Source organism: Symsagittifera roscoffensis, chromosome 1, assembly GCF_963678635.1.
Source record: "Symsagittifera roscoffensis chromosome 1, txSymRosc1.1, whole genome shotgun sequence".
Classification (NCBI taxonomy): Eukaryota; Metazoa; Xenacoelomorpha; order Acoela; family Convolutidae; genus Symsagittifera; species Symsagittifera roscoffensis.
Window position 1 is genome coordinate 35,624,154 of NC_087062.1, and position 17,261 is coordinate 35,641,414.

Consider the following 17,261-nt stretch of genomic DNA (forward strand, 5'->3'; position numbering starts at 1 on the left):
TGAGCCTAGCAGAGACTAGTTAAACACCCTGAGACTAGTAGATATAAGAGTAAGATTAGGATCGGTATTAGACTAAGAAGTTGCACGAATCTATCCGGCCGAAAATAAGATAGCGTGACGAGCAGACCGTGTACCCTATCCGAAATTACTCTATGAGTTATACCATTGAACTTAACTCATTAACTACACAAGTTTAATTCATTTTCTTTAAATGTTTAATAAAGGTCTGTTACAAACCCCGAAAAACAAAACAAGTTTCGGGGAGTTTAATGACACGATGATGGCCAATATATTTTTGAAATTATTTAAATTAGTTCCGATAAATTTTTCTAAGCGCAAAAGAAAGATTTGATCGAACAATTAGAACTGCTGAGTTTGAATCCTAAATCCATTTTGACTGCCTTTATAAGAAAACATGGAAACCAAAAGACCACAATTGATTTAGTCTTTACTAATTTTCTTTAAAAAAGATGCGTCCTTGTAGGGAACTAAAGCAAAATATTTTTGTTCAAGTTACAAAGACAACGAACTTTTTTGACGCGCTTTGATAAAAGATCAAAAAAAACTGAACAAGTCTGAGAAGTTAAAAAAGAAAAATAAAGTTCTTAGCAGACAAGTGACTTCGTTAATTGTTTCATCTCCAAAAGTGAAATAGAAAGGTTTTTAAGTATGAAAAACAGAGTGAAATGTTTACCAAGTCTATGAACTCCAACATAAACTCCAACAAAAAAGGATGTCTATGAGTGTCAGAATAGTCTACAACACATTTGGAAATATTGATGCGTCGATGCCGAAACTCTTTTTATCAATATAGGAAAATCGAAGCTTGGTGCTTATACTCACAAAATGAAAGATAATTATCTAATAGACTTTGAGGTGTTTACAAGGATAATTTGGTAATTGTTTCGTCTAAAACAAAATTTATAATTATTTTTTATGTCTCTGACAGTTGTTCTTCGCAAAATTTTTTTCATTCTGAAATTTGTTGACAGTTTTTTTTTGAAGAAAAACAGCTAGTTAACTTAAATTTACAGATAAAATGTCACAAGGATAAAGGTTAGGAAAGCTCCCACACGGCGCTTTCTAACAGGCTAAAAAACTTTCAGCGTGCGTTCAAGTTCGGTGCTCGGTAAACGTTAAATTATAAGTTGAAGTTATCAGTGCCACAAACCGTCCTTGAGAACAGTTTAGTATGATTAGGCATCATGGGTGCCCAAATAGGTAAATCAGGCGCTGATGATGCAAATGTTGGCGTGAACACTGGAATTAGATGTATTCGCCGACGCATTTTTTACTGGGAGATCGACTAGTTTCAAATCAAAACATTGTTACTCGCACTACTAAAAATACAAGAGATTTTTCAACCCGAAATCTGACCCTGTTCGATCCAATATTTAATCCAGTTTGATCCGTGAATAAACCCTGTTTAACCCATGATTCCACTCTGTTTGATGTTATTCAACGCTGTTCGACCATGATTTGAACCAGGGTGGGTCGAAAACCTTATACAGTCCCACTATTTCAGTCGAATCATGAGCTGAGCTCCTCAACTTGGGTTGCATTAAAAATAGGATCTAATTAGTATTCATCTTTGCAGCCGATGAAATTTCCTTTTGTCAGACTAATCTCGGGATCTAATTCTTTCGGGACTGTTATATCAAGTATCGCTCTTGACTTTTATGCCGTCCCCTAAGGGTTCAATCATCAGTTTTCAATAAGATTTAGTGCATTTTTAATAAGAGGCTACCATCATTCGCAAAGCTTTTTTAGTTGCTATTCTCTTCTCAACGTACGGATATTTAATTCAATTTATCTAGGTGAAAAAAACGTCACTCATTTGTATGATTTCGAGTCTAGACAGGTAATGCAGAGTAAAGTCTCTTGATTGGATTTAACCAACGAACTAATTTTGAGGGAATTCAAGTGTGATTGAATTGGCGATATGCTGAAGAGACCGGGTATATCTTTTCCTGTCAGCGTGATCAGATAAATCTATGAACTCAGATTAAAATGACATTTGTATATTGCTAGCTCACTTTCCATCGACATGAGGTTAGTCTTCCTGAGAGGATAAAAAAATCAGTTTTGAGAATTGAGATAGTTTGTGTAAAACACTCTAAATGCATGTCAGAAAACTTTTATGGGGTAAAAATTTTGCAGCCTGATTTTTTTAAACAAAATTTTGAGATTTAATCCTATCTGTGGATTTTCGCACAAATTGAAAATAGTTTATACACTTTGCGAAGAGTGAAAGATTTAAAAACAAAACAAAAAATGTCCATATAATTTTCGAACGGGGCTACCGCTTTACTACAACATAAAATACTATTTTATTTATCATATTCATCATCATTTCTGTCAATGATCTCGCCATTTAGTCGGCTTCTGAAGCAGTTTGTTAATCTCATTCTGTTGATTTGGGTTCAAACTCACTCCATTGTTATTTGGGGGGAACCTACCCCCCTGTTGAGAAGACCTGTTTGTTTTGGCGCCCCCCATCATCGAACTAGTGGTGCTCTTTCTACCACCAGTAGGAGGGTCCAAGGGTGGTAACTGACGATTCGATTTCATACTTTGAACATCAAAACTGAAACAAACTTTGATGTAAATTTTCAGCTTTATCATAAAACACTAAATAGAAATGTTCTGTAATCATCAAACCAAAAAATGACCCCATTGCTGGCAATTTTTTGAAAACATCCATATAGTTACAAGTGTGAAGAACTTTTCGATGAGTCATAAAGCTTTTTTAGTTATACCCAAAAAACAACAAATGGCTTAAAAGCCTGCTCTTTACTCCGTCTCTAAGAATTGGTCCCTAAAGTTGGCTGGTCTCTAAAATGGATGTTGTAAAATAGAAGGTTAGTTAGTTATTGCAACGAAAGTTGAGGGAACGTTGCTGAGGGCTATATCTTGCACGAACATATTCCTAAAAAGTAACCGTTTATCGCCTAGCAAGATAGCCGTGATAGTAAAAAAAGTGTCGTACCCTGGAGAAGTTTTTCGGCTGTCTGCAAAACTGACTTTATTTCTCTCGCTAAACCGGCTAATTGAACTTCTGTCCGTTTTCAGGGCTGATTTACGCGTGTTAGCTCTAGAAATGCCCTCCAAGCTGTCTTTTTTACCCCTCATTTCTGGTGGACCTCTTGATTTTTGGGGATACCCGTAGCCCGCGGGGAGTCCAGTTTGCGAAGACGCAAAAAGAGCATCGACAGGGTCCTCGGCTTTTCGGCCAATTGCTACTCGGTTCCCGACTATCCGATTGGCGCTTGAATTTCCTCCTACTGACGATCGCTCAAGGGAGTCGCCTCGATCCGAATATCCGTCGCTGTCGTATCGCCGAGTGGTCGAACGACTCGCGCTGCCGAGGCCTGAATCACGAGCTGTGAATCGTCCTCTAGATCTAGTAAATCTCGTGCTCGCAATGCTACGCGCGTCAAAATCCGATTCATCGGACAGTTTTGGTCTCGGTCGCCCAAACTCTTCTAATATTTCCCGTCGTTTTGGCGGATTCGCTCTTTTTTCGCGCCAACTTTCTTGTTTTTTATTACTTTCGTTACTGACTTGATGCAGTTCCTTCGCTTCGTAATGGTTCAGCTAAACAAAGTTTTGAACGTTTTAATTTAATGACTGTTTATCATCATTTATGGTCATACCAATCTAAAACTGTTTTTGAATCATTTTGAAGCCTGTTGGTGTGCAAAAACTGTTTAATGATTCTTCCTTTTGCAGCTGAGCATATAACGATATCTGCTCTTGTTTTTGAATGAATATTTTGCTGAATCGACAAAATTATTCATTCTCTTCACTTATGAGTTTGATCAGGTATAACTTTTACCAAGCGGTTATTTGGAATCGTTTTTTTTTCTGATAGGAAAGGGGTCTATTTAGTACTTACTACATTGAGTTCCTGGTTGTAGTCGTTGCGGACTCTGTTGACCTTGAAGTAAGCCTTGGCCTCCTGCTCTAACCGCCACTCCGTCTCCTGCAGCTCTTCCGCCAACTTCGCATACGTCTTCTCCTGCTGACTCAACATCTTCTTCCAACGCGCCTAAGCCACGAAAGTAGATCAATTCTGATTAAGCAAAGAGTCTCTACATGATTATGGTGCGAATTGTAGAAAATTTGAGTTAAAAAAACGGCGCCTTCCAGTTCCCCTAGTGATTTATTCTAAAGAAATTTCTAGAGTGATTTTTGATGCTCTGAACTGTAGAAAGAAAATGTCAGCGTGAACAAGTGAACTAAGCGATTCAACATTTCCAACGCGTATATTACCGTGTGAAAATTTTTTAGACTATTCTATGGGGTGAATCTACGAAAGAGAGGAGACTGAAAAAGAGCCAGAAAAATGACTTTTTGTAGACTTTCGAGAAAACTTTCAACCAAAAAATGGTAATCTTAATATTTTTTTTAAAAAAGCCACCGTATCGCTTATTAAAAAAATCGATGGAAAAAAGTATTTCCTTTTAATGAGTTAATGTAGTAATTTTCTATATGAAAGCAGTAAGCAATTAACTTACGTCGGATAATTCGTCGAACTTCTTTAAAGGTGGCTCATTGTCTGAAATAGGTTTAAAAGGAGTAAAAAAAATCAATATTAATTCACATTTTGTACTAATCTCGCTGAATTTAAGAATCAGACCTGAAAATGGTTGCTTGTTTTTAAACTTGTACCTTCAGTTTTCTATAATCCTCGTTAGCTTATTTGAGATAATTGACTTATTTAATGGTAGTTGATAGGAACTCACTTGCGATTTGACTTCTGACATTTTCAATGGTATCCGTGAGTCTGAGGATCTCGAGGCCTGTGATGTTGTTGTGTTCCTGCTGATTCTCAAATCGCGACTTCCACTCATTTCCTAGAATTTCAAATCAAACTCAGTTCTCAATTACAAGAAAAAGTGAAGAAAAAGAAACCAGAAAAGTTTCCGAGAAACTTTTGCATATCAAAAAGAGAACTTTTCAAGAATATAAAAGCTATAAAATAGAAAATTTTATTATTTGATTATAGATGAAAAACTTACCTGCTGCCATAAAAACTATTAGCAGCAGCAGCAGCAGCAGCAGCAGCAGCAGCAGCTTATAAATGAAACTTTCAAAAGATTTCTAGTTTACAAGGAGATGATAGAAACTAGGATACAGCTACTCACAAGCAAATAAAAAAAATCTCGACAGTTCAGAAATGCATAAGAAAAACATCAGTAATTTTAAAGTATCAGATACTAACAAACTCCATTGAAGGAACTTCAGAAATTTAACTCACTCAGACCAAGTCCTGAAAACATGAATTAAAGTCTGAATTAAAAATCAATGTGACATAGTGAAAGTAGCTGGAGAACAAAAAAATAAATTTGTACGGCCAAAAAGTTCTTGTAGTCAGAAAATAACAAGCCTTCAAAGTTTTATATCATGTAGAGTCAGGAATCTTTCATAGGGAACCAGTGCTTTATCGTGATTCAAGGTTTTCTGTAATGAATGTCGAATTCGCAAACCCCTTTATGCCCAACCAAATATGCAGCTTTGCTGTTACACAAGGAACAATGAACATTTTATCAGCAGTTTTTTGCAAAACTCTTTCCGAAAAACAGAAGACGAATTCAAGTTTTTCAAGCAGTTTCCCAATTTGAAAAAACTCTTATTTTCAAATTACTATTTTATTCCGCTAAATTGCCAAATCAATGATTAGATCAAAAGATGCAGAGCAACTTACTCTCCATGTTGTTTTGACCTCGGATTGACCATCCTATAAAAAAATTCTCTAAGTCTTAGAACTTTTTATAATTTTTGAAGGAAATTTACGCTATCTTACAAATTTCTGATAGGAAAAGTGGCAAGACAGCAACGTTTTTCCAAACCTCTAAAACATAGCCAAAAATTTTGAATGTGTTTCTAAACCGTAATAACAGATAAAATTCAATATTGGATTTTTTTCAGTTTTATGCATGTAAAAACTTTAGATGGTGCATTTTGAGCTAAAATATCCGAAACAAAAAATTTGAATTGTTTTTTTTTAAATCTCTTGGTTATACGTAATAAACGGTTCAACGATTAAGGCATATGTTGACAAAATTTCTACTTACCAGCAAAAAAACTAATTCTATAAAATCTCTTTCTTAAATCATTTTCTAAATTATAATTGATACAAAAACTGCAACGAGTCTTATTTACTACAAAATTACAAAGTAGCTGAGCATTTACATTGTTCTAAATCACCTATACACAAAAAAAATAACCAAAACGATTAATAATTTTTCCAGACAATGTGTGGATTTTGGATTCTAGTCCTAGTGTATTTTCCACCTGTTTATTCCAATAAAGTTTGATTTGGAAACAGGGGCGGATCTAGATTTGGAAACAATTTTTGAAAACTTTGTCGATAATTTTAGGTCAACCAAATTGAGTTTTCCGAGCTCTCCCAGAATACTAGCAGACCGTAATTGAACGTAAATGTTTGCACCGCAGGCAATATTTTGAAAAACACAGGTCAGAAAGGGCGTTTTTGGGTACTTTTTGGAAAGTTTCAACAAAAAAACACCTTTTTTTGCGCACGCTGCAACTAAAAATTAGTATAAGTTGGCGCCGAAGGCTGCTGTAGAAAAATCTTAGGGTCGGTCAGCCAAAAACGGGTTCCTTAGAAAGTACTGAGGGGACCCTTTGGGTTGGCAGGGGTTCGAATCCCTGAAAGGGAGCGTCCGCCTCTCCCTAAGTCTGCTATGCTACTGCTGAGTTATCTTCTCCAAATTTCAGTCTATAAACACTGAGATCGGCCTATTCACATGTGTGTCATTTGGCATGTTCATTTAGAGGATAATTTTAGTTTTTCATTTACATAAAACATCCCGCAACCGCTCCCCGCCAAGTAACCTTATTTTGTAGGCTACAAAAATAATCAGACCATACCCGCACTGGAGTTCCATGGATAATAATTGATTATATTGTCATTTTATAGTCAGTATCTATAAAATTACAAAAATAATTGATTGTAATCCATCAAAAATGGATTATAATCCATTGTTTTTTTATATCATTATAATCCATTATAATCGATTATAATCAATTTTAATGGATTTTTTCAATAAATTAGTCATGAAATTTACATTTTTTTCAAAGTTATCGCGTTTTCTGTTTAGTGGAGATGCTACGTATTAGGTTTCATAAAATGTTACATTTCTCTTTTCACAATTTTTATAATTTTTGTCTTATATATCTCGTTTACCCCTCCCCCCCACCCCACTACTGTTTAACCCCCTCACCCGCCCCGTTTTCCTCCCTGTTTACACCCCCCTTTGTTTAACCCCCCCCCCCCCGCGTTTTCCTCCCTGTTTACACCCCCGTTTAACCCCCTCCCCACCCCCACATTACCCCCACCTCCCTGTTTACTACAACCGCCATTCGCCACCCTTTATGGGGGTAATTTATTGGTAGACTTTGGGGTAGGGGGGTTTATGATTTACACCCCCCCCCCGTTTACCGCCCCCACAGTTTACCCCTCCTCAATTTACCCACCCCCCCCCCCCCCGCAATTTTAGTTTAAACCCCTCCCACGGTTTATTGGGCGAGGGGTTTGGGCAAATACGGACGGATGGGGGGTAAAGTGTGGGCGGGGGGGTGGTTAATTCAAGTAGGTTAAGATTAAGATTGCGAGTAGGCCATGAGTAACGCAGAAATGTTGCAAGTTTTGCGAATGATTTTGCAAAAGATTTTGCAAAAAATGTATGGATTATAATCCGTTATAATCCATTATAACGGATTTTAATGGATCGCGTTTGTACGAAAATAATCGATTATAATGACAATATAATCGATTTCGTGGTCTAAATTTGCCACAATAATGGACTATAATGACAAAATTTTAGACAACAGTTTTCCATTATAATCGATTATTATCCATGGAACTCCGGTGCGGGTAAGATTTCCATCTTCGTCATTGTTTTTGCATAACTTTGATTTTATTTTTGGATCAATATTTTCGGGCAATTCGACTGCTAAAAAATTTCAATGGAAATATTTGACTAACTTCTAGAATCAGTTGAAATGTATACTTGAAGAACTCTTAAAACAGAAATTGGTCAAGCATTGAAACAACACTTAAATGAAAGAATTGTAGAAGATAAAACTATTTCACAGACATGGCAAATCTCAATTGGATCATTCATTGGGCGTGTTTAATAAACTATTCTAATTCTATGGTTCTATATGAACAATGTATGTACATAAGCTTAAATGTTAAAACGTTAAAAGGAAGTAGTTGAATTAAGATCGATAAAAAGGACAACTGAACTTCCGTTCATATCGACCGATGGTCGTAACTAAACTGGGATTAATTAAAATACCGAAGGTCATTATACCATACTAAAAACAAATCACAACATTTCCCACCGGGAAAAAAATGAAACTGCAAACTAACTATATAACTCTATATACACCCTTTTTCCCCTCCGAAAATGAAAGAATTTTACAAACTGCACCCAGAGGGTAAATATACAGCAGCAAAATAAAATCCACAATTGAAAGAGAATGTAGCAATGTACAGGGTGGCTATACAGAATTACGAAATTTACAGAATACGGCAACTAACTAAATAAAACTAATCCACAACATGTACATTTACATGTACAATTGTATCTACAGGTAAAATTAAAAACTCCGGCGGTAAAATATGGATTACAGAATTGTTTTGTTAAGTTTGAATTGATATGTTGATTACAAGAATTGGTCCTCAAACTCATCCAATTTAGCTCTCACTTCCGAATCTATAGTTGATGAGATCTCGCTATAGTTGTCCATCTCTAATGTGGGGTCCTTTGAGGTCGGGTAAGTTAAAATTGAGTCCAAAGAATTCTCGTGGAGGTGAGTCTTCGTGGTAGAAGTTGCAAGTGTGACCGTCGGGAGGGAGTTCCTTGAAGACCAGGACAACGTAGTTTCTGCTACTAGGATCTGTCTGGAAGGCGCCTCCGCTAATGGAGTCAAAAGGTCAAAAGGAGAGTTGACCGCGAAAATAGAACTGTGGGATTCCGGTACCTGAGAGAATACGGTAGTTGACACCCCTAGGTCGTCTTTTTCTTGCACCACGTCTATAAATCTCCGATTTCCGTAAAACTTAGGGGGGCCCACATATCTGCGTGGTCTAGAGTTTCGGGTCTTTGGAGTCACGCTGGTCGTCTGTTCCGGAATACTGTCTACCGTAATTGGGTTGTCCTGTGATCCTTCAGTAGTATTCGCGTCGTGTATGACCACAATTTCCCGCGGGTCGTTGTTCACTGTCCTTTCTGAGCTCAATAGTGGGGATTCGACATGACCTGTAATACTTCATCCCTGATTAGACTCGGTATGGGGGTTTTGAGGTACGTTATTATTGGTCACATCGTCAAAGTAATCCTCGATTATCCCGTCCCACGAATCTAGATTTAAGGAAGATGAACCTGAAGAAAATCTTGGAGAGTCTTGAGTGGCCGAGCTCGCGGTCGTTACGCTAGTCCCTGCTCTGGTGTTCTCCGTTCTCGGGGTGCCTTGTATCGAGTGGCCGGCTGTTGTCGATCCAGCTTTCTTCGGTGGAGAAAGTTTCCTTTTCCCAGCTAAACTCGAATGAGTATGAATATTATGCCCAGTGGGTGTCTGATTCACTATTATCTTTTTGGGCCCTGGGAGTATTTTTCCTTTTATAGCCAGATCCGATTTACGCAAAACGTGATCGTTGTCGAGGGTAACTGTGTGCTCTGAAGAATCGATGATATCCTTCTTAACCAGATTAAAATAAGGGTCCCAATTTTTCCTGTTAGTCAACTTTCTATATAAGTTACCTCCCATTACTGCTTTTCTTTTTCCCAGTGGATCTGAAGTTCGGATAGTGACGTCCGGGGTTGTGTGTAGGCTTAAAGTCCTAGCTAATGGCATTTTTTCTTCTGGGTCCGACGTGCTGTCCTTTTCCTCGTCCAAATAGCCATCTCCTGCCCCGTCGTGTAGTTCCCAGTTAGTGGCCCGCTCTTTGGACAATATAGCCTTCCCTTTATCTAATTGGTCAATATTGGACATCAGATTTTTCCACCTAGTGTTCGCTACTTTATTAAAATGCTTTTCAAATGGAGTACAGCCGATCGCCGTTTGTTTTGAGATTCTCAGATTCCAGATGATTTTCTCGATCGAATCGTTTAGAGATGGCTTGGGTACTTCGAATGACATTGCCAGTAATTTCGATTTAATTGTGTACACTAGTCTTTCCACTAGCCCGTTGGATCTGTGGTCTCCGACAGTGCAGTAAATGATTTCTATATTAAATTTATCGCAGAAGTTTTTGAAATCATGTGAAAGGAAGCATGACCCATGGTCGACTCTAATTTTTCTTGGGAATCCGTGAAGGTGACAGTAATCGTTTAGAAGAGAAATTACGTTTCTTGTAGAGGTGGTATTGATGATCATGGCCAAAGGAAACTTAGTGTAACGGTCAATTCAAAGAAGAATAAATTTGTTGTTACCCCAGCTAGCATCCAACTGTCCCGAAAAATCCAAATTAATTTCTTCGTTCGCGAATGTCAACGTCGGAAGTTTCGAAATATTATGGGTGCCTAGAAACACTTTAATGTTCTTACCCGCTTTTAGACATTGGGTACATGTTCTCCCGTGATGATAAATTTCCCGGTAAATATGTGGCCACCACAAATATTCGGCGAGGGATTTCATCCCAAACTGTCCTGGGTGGGTCTCGTGTAGCATTGAATTAAAAGTTCCCCTGATGGTAGCTGGGACGACTAGTTTATTGTCTAAAAAGACTAGCTCATCCTTCACGTGTAAGTCTTTGGTGTAGTTCTTCATGTAAGTCCCGAGTATGTCCATAGGTCGGTTCCTCTTTATCGTCTCTATCAGATCCCACAGCACCTTGTCTTCTCTAGTCATGATCTGAAGCAATTTCTTCGAACAGTGGTTTTCCAGGCGAATTGGGGAATTCGGTAAATTCAGGTCGGCCTTATATCTTCTTAAGAGGTCTGCGTGGTCGGGTGGAAGTCTGTCGTCTCTGAATTTGAGGGCGATATTATGTTCTTCGGGGATAATCAAAAGGGGTTCGTTCACTTTGTCCATTGGGAGTTCTGGTTTTTTTTGTTGGATGGTATGAAGTGTCTGTTTGGTAGTAAGAAATGTAAAAGGACTTTGTCCGAAAAGGTAATACTTTTAAAATTAAATTTGGAATTATCGACTGGTTGGCAAATTGTAGTACAATTTTCTGTCCGAGAGTGATTATTGTGGCAAATTTTTATCGACTGAGCGATACAAGATATGATAGCAGCAATAATCTTGAGATTGAGTAAAGCTAAAGAGCTATTCAACTGATTCTGACTAATCACGTCGCTTGAATTTTCGTTTCCCGATGGGATTGTATTAACTCGTGAATTAGTATTTACAGCGACCGCTGGTCTATCTACAGAATCTAAAGTAAGTAATTTAGAATCTTGATTAGTCGATAAAATGTTCTGAATTCTGTCGATTGGAGCGACTACAAATTCGTCGTCATAATGGGAAATTGGAAGGGCTTTGCCCGAAGGAAGTCTAGATAAAAGGCCGTAAAGCCCATGTCCTTTCCTGGTAAATGTGAATTTTTAAAATTGAAAGGTAAGAGTCTGTTTACCCAGCGGGTCAATCGGCTATGCATCGTTTTGTTTCCATGATTTGCCGAAAGTGCTGATAGTAACGCTTTGTGATCAGTTACTATTTGGAATTCTGTTCCGTACAGGTAGTTTCTGAATTGTTCTGTAGCCCATACGACTCCCAGCAACTCTAATTCGTTGGTAGAATATTTCATTTCATGGTTGTTTAAAAATCTGGGTGCAAACGCGATTGTTTTTCACTGGTCGTCCTGTAATTGTTCTAGGGTAGCCCCTAGTCCGCTATGTGAAGCGTCCGTTTTTAGTCTTGTCTTCTCTTTTATATCAAAATGGCTGTTTACTGCAATATTTACAATTTCCGTTTTCAACTTCTCAAACGCTATTGAATGGCTGGTATCCCATTTGTATAACGATTTTTTGCTTAGAAGAGGTCGAAGAGGAGAGCTTAACGTGGATAAATTAGGGACGAATTTTACATATTGGTTTGTTGAGCCGAAAAATGAGCGAAGTTCAGATATTCTTTACCAACCAACGGTCGTACTCCATTGCCTGAGATCTTGAAGCCAAGCCATTCGATGTCAGATTTAAAAAATGCGCATTTCCCCCATTTCACTGCCATGTTGTTCTTATCTAATATTGATAAAATTTTGTACACTATTGATTTGTGTTCTTCCAGGGATCCACGCGAGGCTACCAGGATGTCGTCTATGTAACAATTTGTAAACGGGATATTTTTCAACATTGAGTCCATGACCCGTTGGAATTCATTGGGCATGTCTCCTAATCCGTAAAATCCCGTTAGAAACCGATACGTTCCTGTCGTTTTGCCACCTACTATGCTAAAATTGCACTGTTTACTTGTTTGATCGCATAGTTTAAGTTGGCTATAGGCGTTTTTCAGGTCTAAATTACTAAACCACACTCGCCCGTTGGGTTTTTCTGAAATTTGGAGCGCCACGTTATCAATCAGTTCATGAATATTCGGCGTTTGATACTTATTTTTAAAAATTTGATCATTTAAAAGCTTAGAATCAAGTGCCAGTTTTATTGAAGTATCCTTTTTCCGAGTGATTACAATTGGGCTGATGAAACAATCTTCGTCGCATTTCTCTAATTTTATTATGTGACCTTCTTTTTCCATTCTTTTTAACTCTTCGTTCACTCCCGCGAGTAAGTGGAGTGGTACTCTTCTCCCTTTGGACTGTATTGGTTTAAAAGGTGTGTGAAAATGGGTTACCTTCCGATCGTTAGGTATTTTCCCCACTCTAGTGAATAAGTTTTTAAACTCGTTAAAAATTTTGACTGATAAAGAATGTAAGTTTTTGTACTCACTCTCGAGTGTGGGTTGATTGACCATGCAGATTGGTTGGGGGCATTTCCTCTGCGTTATTTCTATGCCCAGTTTAGGTAAATTGTCGTTCCCCAATATGTTTTGCTCGTGTCCGCCGGTTATGAAGAATGGGGTTTCTTCGCTGATCCACCCATTGGACTGTGTTCTGACAATTATTTTTCATTGGTGAATCCGCAGTATAGGTCTTTTATTCTTTTCTCCACTGTGTGTATCTTGAGGTTCGGGTATCTTAGTTTAATTTCGTGTAGTACATTCTGTTTTAAAAAAACTTACAGGGCTTGCTGAATCTACAGGTATGTTCATATTTACAATCATGTCCCAGCCGATGCCTAGGTTCAGGAGTTTCTTTGTTTCGAGACCAATATTGTCGTAAATAGTTCTGACGCTCAACACCGAGAAATCGTCATCGTCGCTCTGTCCGTACTCATTCCACGCATATATCACGTCGCACGATTCTTTTTCTTCCATCCACGAGTTTTCCGGAGGTGTGTATGTACAATTCTCAGTATTTACGTAATTATCTGATACATTATTTACAGTTGGTCTCTTATTGCGTGATTTACATAATTTGACGAAGTGTCCCTTATAATTACAGTTTTTACAGGTTATGTCTTTCGCTGGGCAAACGTTTAAGTGCCCTTTCGTAAATGTATTTCCGCATTTCATGCACGAGTTACTCCTTTCGATGTTTAAGCTTGGTTCCTTTTTGATATGATTGTGGTTACTAAAAGATTTAAAAGTTGTCCCGTTGGTCGATGACCGTGACATATTTGTCAGTTTCTGGTGGTTAAAATATCCCTTTTCGTCGATTAGGGCTTGGTTAAGTGCTTCCGACGGGCTTATGATAGCTAAAAGTCCTCTGGGTGTCTGTGTTCTTCATATTGCAAATGAAGATATCCCTTATCCATTCCGCCTCGTCGGATTCCTTGATGTTGCACGTGCTGGCTAGGTCCGTCAGTGCTCCCCAGAATTGTTCGTACGATTCACGATCTTTTTGCTTTCAATTTAGTAGTTTATATCTTTCGAACGTAATATTGGGCGGTTTGTTAAATGCTGCGTCTAGTAGAGTCCAGAACTCAGAGAACGATATTGCTAGAATCTTGACTCTCGGGTTCTTTTGTGTAAAAACTCTTTTTCCTTCACTCCCTAGGGCTAGAAATAAATTGATCGCAGTTTCTTGTCCGCCTCCGTTCGTCTCATTCCATTAAATTTCCTCTTCTCTTCGTTGATCCATTTCTCTTCTGCGGATTCGTACTGTTTCATTGTGCTTTTGTTCCTGCTCTCTCTGTTGGCTTTTTCCGCGTCCGACTCGCTGCCTGTTGCTTGTTCCAAAATTGGAATTTGCGTCTCCGGTATCTCTGGTCCATGTAGGCTCTCGAAATCCAGATTTTCTTTCGCAATGATCGCCAATTGGAATTGGTCGCTCCATTGGGTCCAGGCATGCGGTGGCTCTAGAGTTTGATTAGGCCAAAAGGGGGGAATTCCACGCACGTTCGAATCCTGCTGACTGCGCCATAATAAACTATTCTAATTCTATAGTTCTATATGTACAATGTATGTACATAAGCTCAAATGTTAAAACGTTAAAAGGAAGTAGTTGAATTAAGATCGTTAAAAAGGACAACTGAACTTCCGTTCATATCGACCGATGGTCGTAACTAAACTGGTATTAATTAAAATACCGAAGGTCATTATACCATACTAAAAACAAATCACAACAGTGTTTCTTTTGAAACCGTAATCGTCAAAACTAGACGTAATTCGAGAAAGAGAGCTAACCAATATACTTTTAATCCAAATTTTGCTGTGATGCATTTTTCCGAAGTGAAAAAAAAACTAAGTTTTCCTTCATATGGTTGCTTTTTTTTCGTTTTTCTATTCACTAAGCCATGCGTTTTTCCACTATCGAGTCAAAATATATCTTGATCACAATTTCAGTCGTTTTCTTTCTGAAGCTTCACATCGATTCTTTCTGAAGTGAACTGTTAGTCTTTTTCATAATGAGCCAACTGAAAGTCGACATTTTTTTCAAACTGAAGTTTGAGCTCCCTCGCTTCAATTGCTTCGTGCATTTGATTGACCGCTCTTTGAAGCGAAGAAACATACAATTTTGAAGAACATTAAAAATTAAATAAATCAAATGAACATTACATATTCACAAGTAGTAGCGAAATTAGTACGCCCTTCCCCCTACCCCGGCTAATCAAAGAGCTGTCGTGGTTTCTAATTTATCAAATAAATGTTTTGTAAAATAGATTGTCAGAAACGTTGTCGTTTTGGCTGTTTAGCCGTTTTTTTTTCTGTAGAAACGTGCATATACCTTTTTGGTCGATTTTTTTGTGCATATACCTCTTCAAAAGTTGGAAAAACGAGACTGCTCGTATATACCTTCTTGGTCGATTTTTTTCAGCCACCTTTCTAGTTCATCAATTGAACTCTTGAGGTCACCACATGAAGTGTCCACAAATTCCCGAGCTTGTTCTTCCTTCATCACGTGGGCCAGTGCCTGGTCATTGAGCCAGTTCAGCTGTCCTTGATGGTACATTTGCAGATCGAGGTACTTAGGGTCAATCTGGAAGTTGAAGTTCTTCACTGGCTCCCGAGGTGCCTCGACCTTCTTTTTCGGAACCCCGGGATACGCATTGTTGACGACGTTGAAAGGTTCCCAGCCGAGTCTGCTGACATTGTAGGGGTCGAAATCTTCTCTGAAGCGCATATTTTAATTAGTGTATGAAAAATCGTGGTGGGATTGGAAAACTGAGTACGTATTTTTATTTGATTATTTGCGTAAAATGACACAACTCCAAGAAAATAAGCCAAAACTTGTAGACTGTTGACATGCTTAGAAGATCTGTAACTTTGACTGAACTGTTAGGGTGCCCTTTAAAAAATTTTGTCCTAGATTAAAATTTGATTTTGTTTTTAAAAAGTGGAAGGTTTTGGTTTTTATTATTTTGATGAAATATATTTTTTTTCAAGTTAATTGTCATTCAGTTTCTGCCATTCCGACACTGACTGGTCCTGAGCTAAGCTTTGTATGGCTTAGTATGTCGAGCGAGATTCTTTTTTTCCAGCTAAAAGCATACAAAAAACCCAATTTGGAACTCTATAATGAACTGGTTTGCTGTACGACTCGCACGCGAGCAAAGGCAGTGAGTAAAGCTCCCTTTTTGAGCATAGTTCAGGTTTTCTTAACAAAAAATTATAGTAAGGCTTCCAAGTAACATTATTATCTTGACAAGATATTGCATGGGTTTCGCATATCTTGCAAGAGCTTGCACGATTTTGCTTGGTCTTGGCAAAGTTTTCTTAGATCGGAACAGTGGGAATGCTTTTTCGACAATTTCGCACTTTTAACTTTGATATTACCGTCATAAACTTAGACAAAAAATGGTTGATTCTTTTTAAGCAATAATCATTTGTTGAAGCAAAATGAAATGGTTTAAATTAGTACTGTAAGCCATTCGCGCATAAATTTTGATGTTTGTTTTCAAGTCGAGCAAGGATGAGGATAAATACTTGTCGTATTCCCCAATTTAGAAAAAAATTTGTCTTACTATACAAAAGGCTTCTTGCACTCCTTTTTATCCTTTTTGAAAAAGGAGATAAGTATATTGAAAAAATGGGTTGATTGAACTCCTCTAATAAGATGCTTCATCTAATGAGAGTGTCATGTTTAGGTTTTGGTGCTAATAAAGACAACGAGTCCCTAGTTTATCCGCAAGAGGACCCTTTTGACTTCGATATCAGAGAGACTTGAACTCTTAAAACATAAATTAGCTTTTCAGAAACTATCGAAACCCAGACCCTTATTCATTTCTTAGTTCAAATCATTTAACGCACAACAGGGGTGGCTTGAGCAATGATTCATCTGGCCTTTAAGCATTGGATAGCAGAATAAACAAGACTGCTCGTATCAAGGCGAAGCCCTGAAAGTTCCGACTGCCTTTTAAGGTTTATGGAGCAATAATAAAAAAGTTAAATGTGAAAAAATAAAATGAAAAAAAAAAAATCTAAAACTTGAAATTTTCTATGAAAACATCCCCCCCCCATATAAAGCCATATAAAGTACAAAAGAATAGACTTCGCTCATTGTAACAAATCAATTATGGCAAATAAGCTTCTTTCAGCCAATTTGGAACAATTTCTAAGATGGATTGAATCTCCGCTTACGCGTTAATAGTGAGTTAGGACCGATGGGTATAACTCATAGAGTAATTTTTCGGATAGGGTACACCGTCTGCTCGTCACGCTATCTTATTTTCGGCCGGATAGATTCGTGCAACTTCTTAGTCTAATACCGATCCTAATCTTAC

At 37.9% G+C, this 17,261-nt stretch overlaps 1 protein-coding gene across 1 annotated transcript; it reads right to left on the reverse strand.

The window, feature by feature from the left end:
* Positions 1–2,255: 2,255 nt before the first annotated feature.
* On the reverse strand, positions 2,256–15,661 carry LOC134856954 (uncharacterized). Its single transcript, XM_063873253.1, has 7 exons — positions 15,334–15,661; positions 5,264–5,275; positions 4,749–4,859; positions 4,521–4,561; positions 3,899–4,051; positions 2,990–3,597; positions 2,256–2,587 (listed from the first exon to the last, which is right to left on the reverse strand). The coding sequence occupies exons 1-7, from the start codon at positions 15,659–15,661 to the stop codon at positions 2,359–2,361; spliced, it is 1,482 nt and encodes a 493-aa protein (XP_063729323.1). The 3' UTR covers positions 2,256–2,358.
* Positions 15,662–17,261: the final 1,600 nt, after the last annotated feature.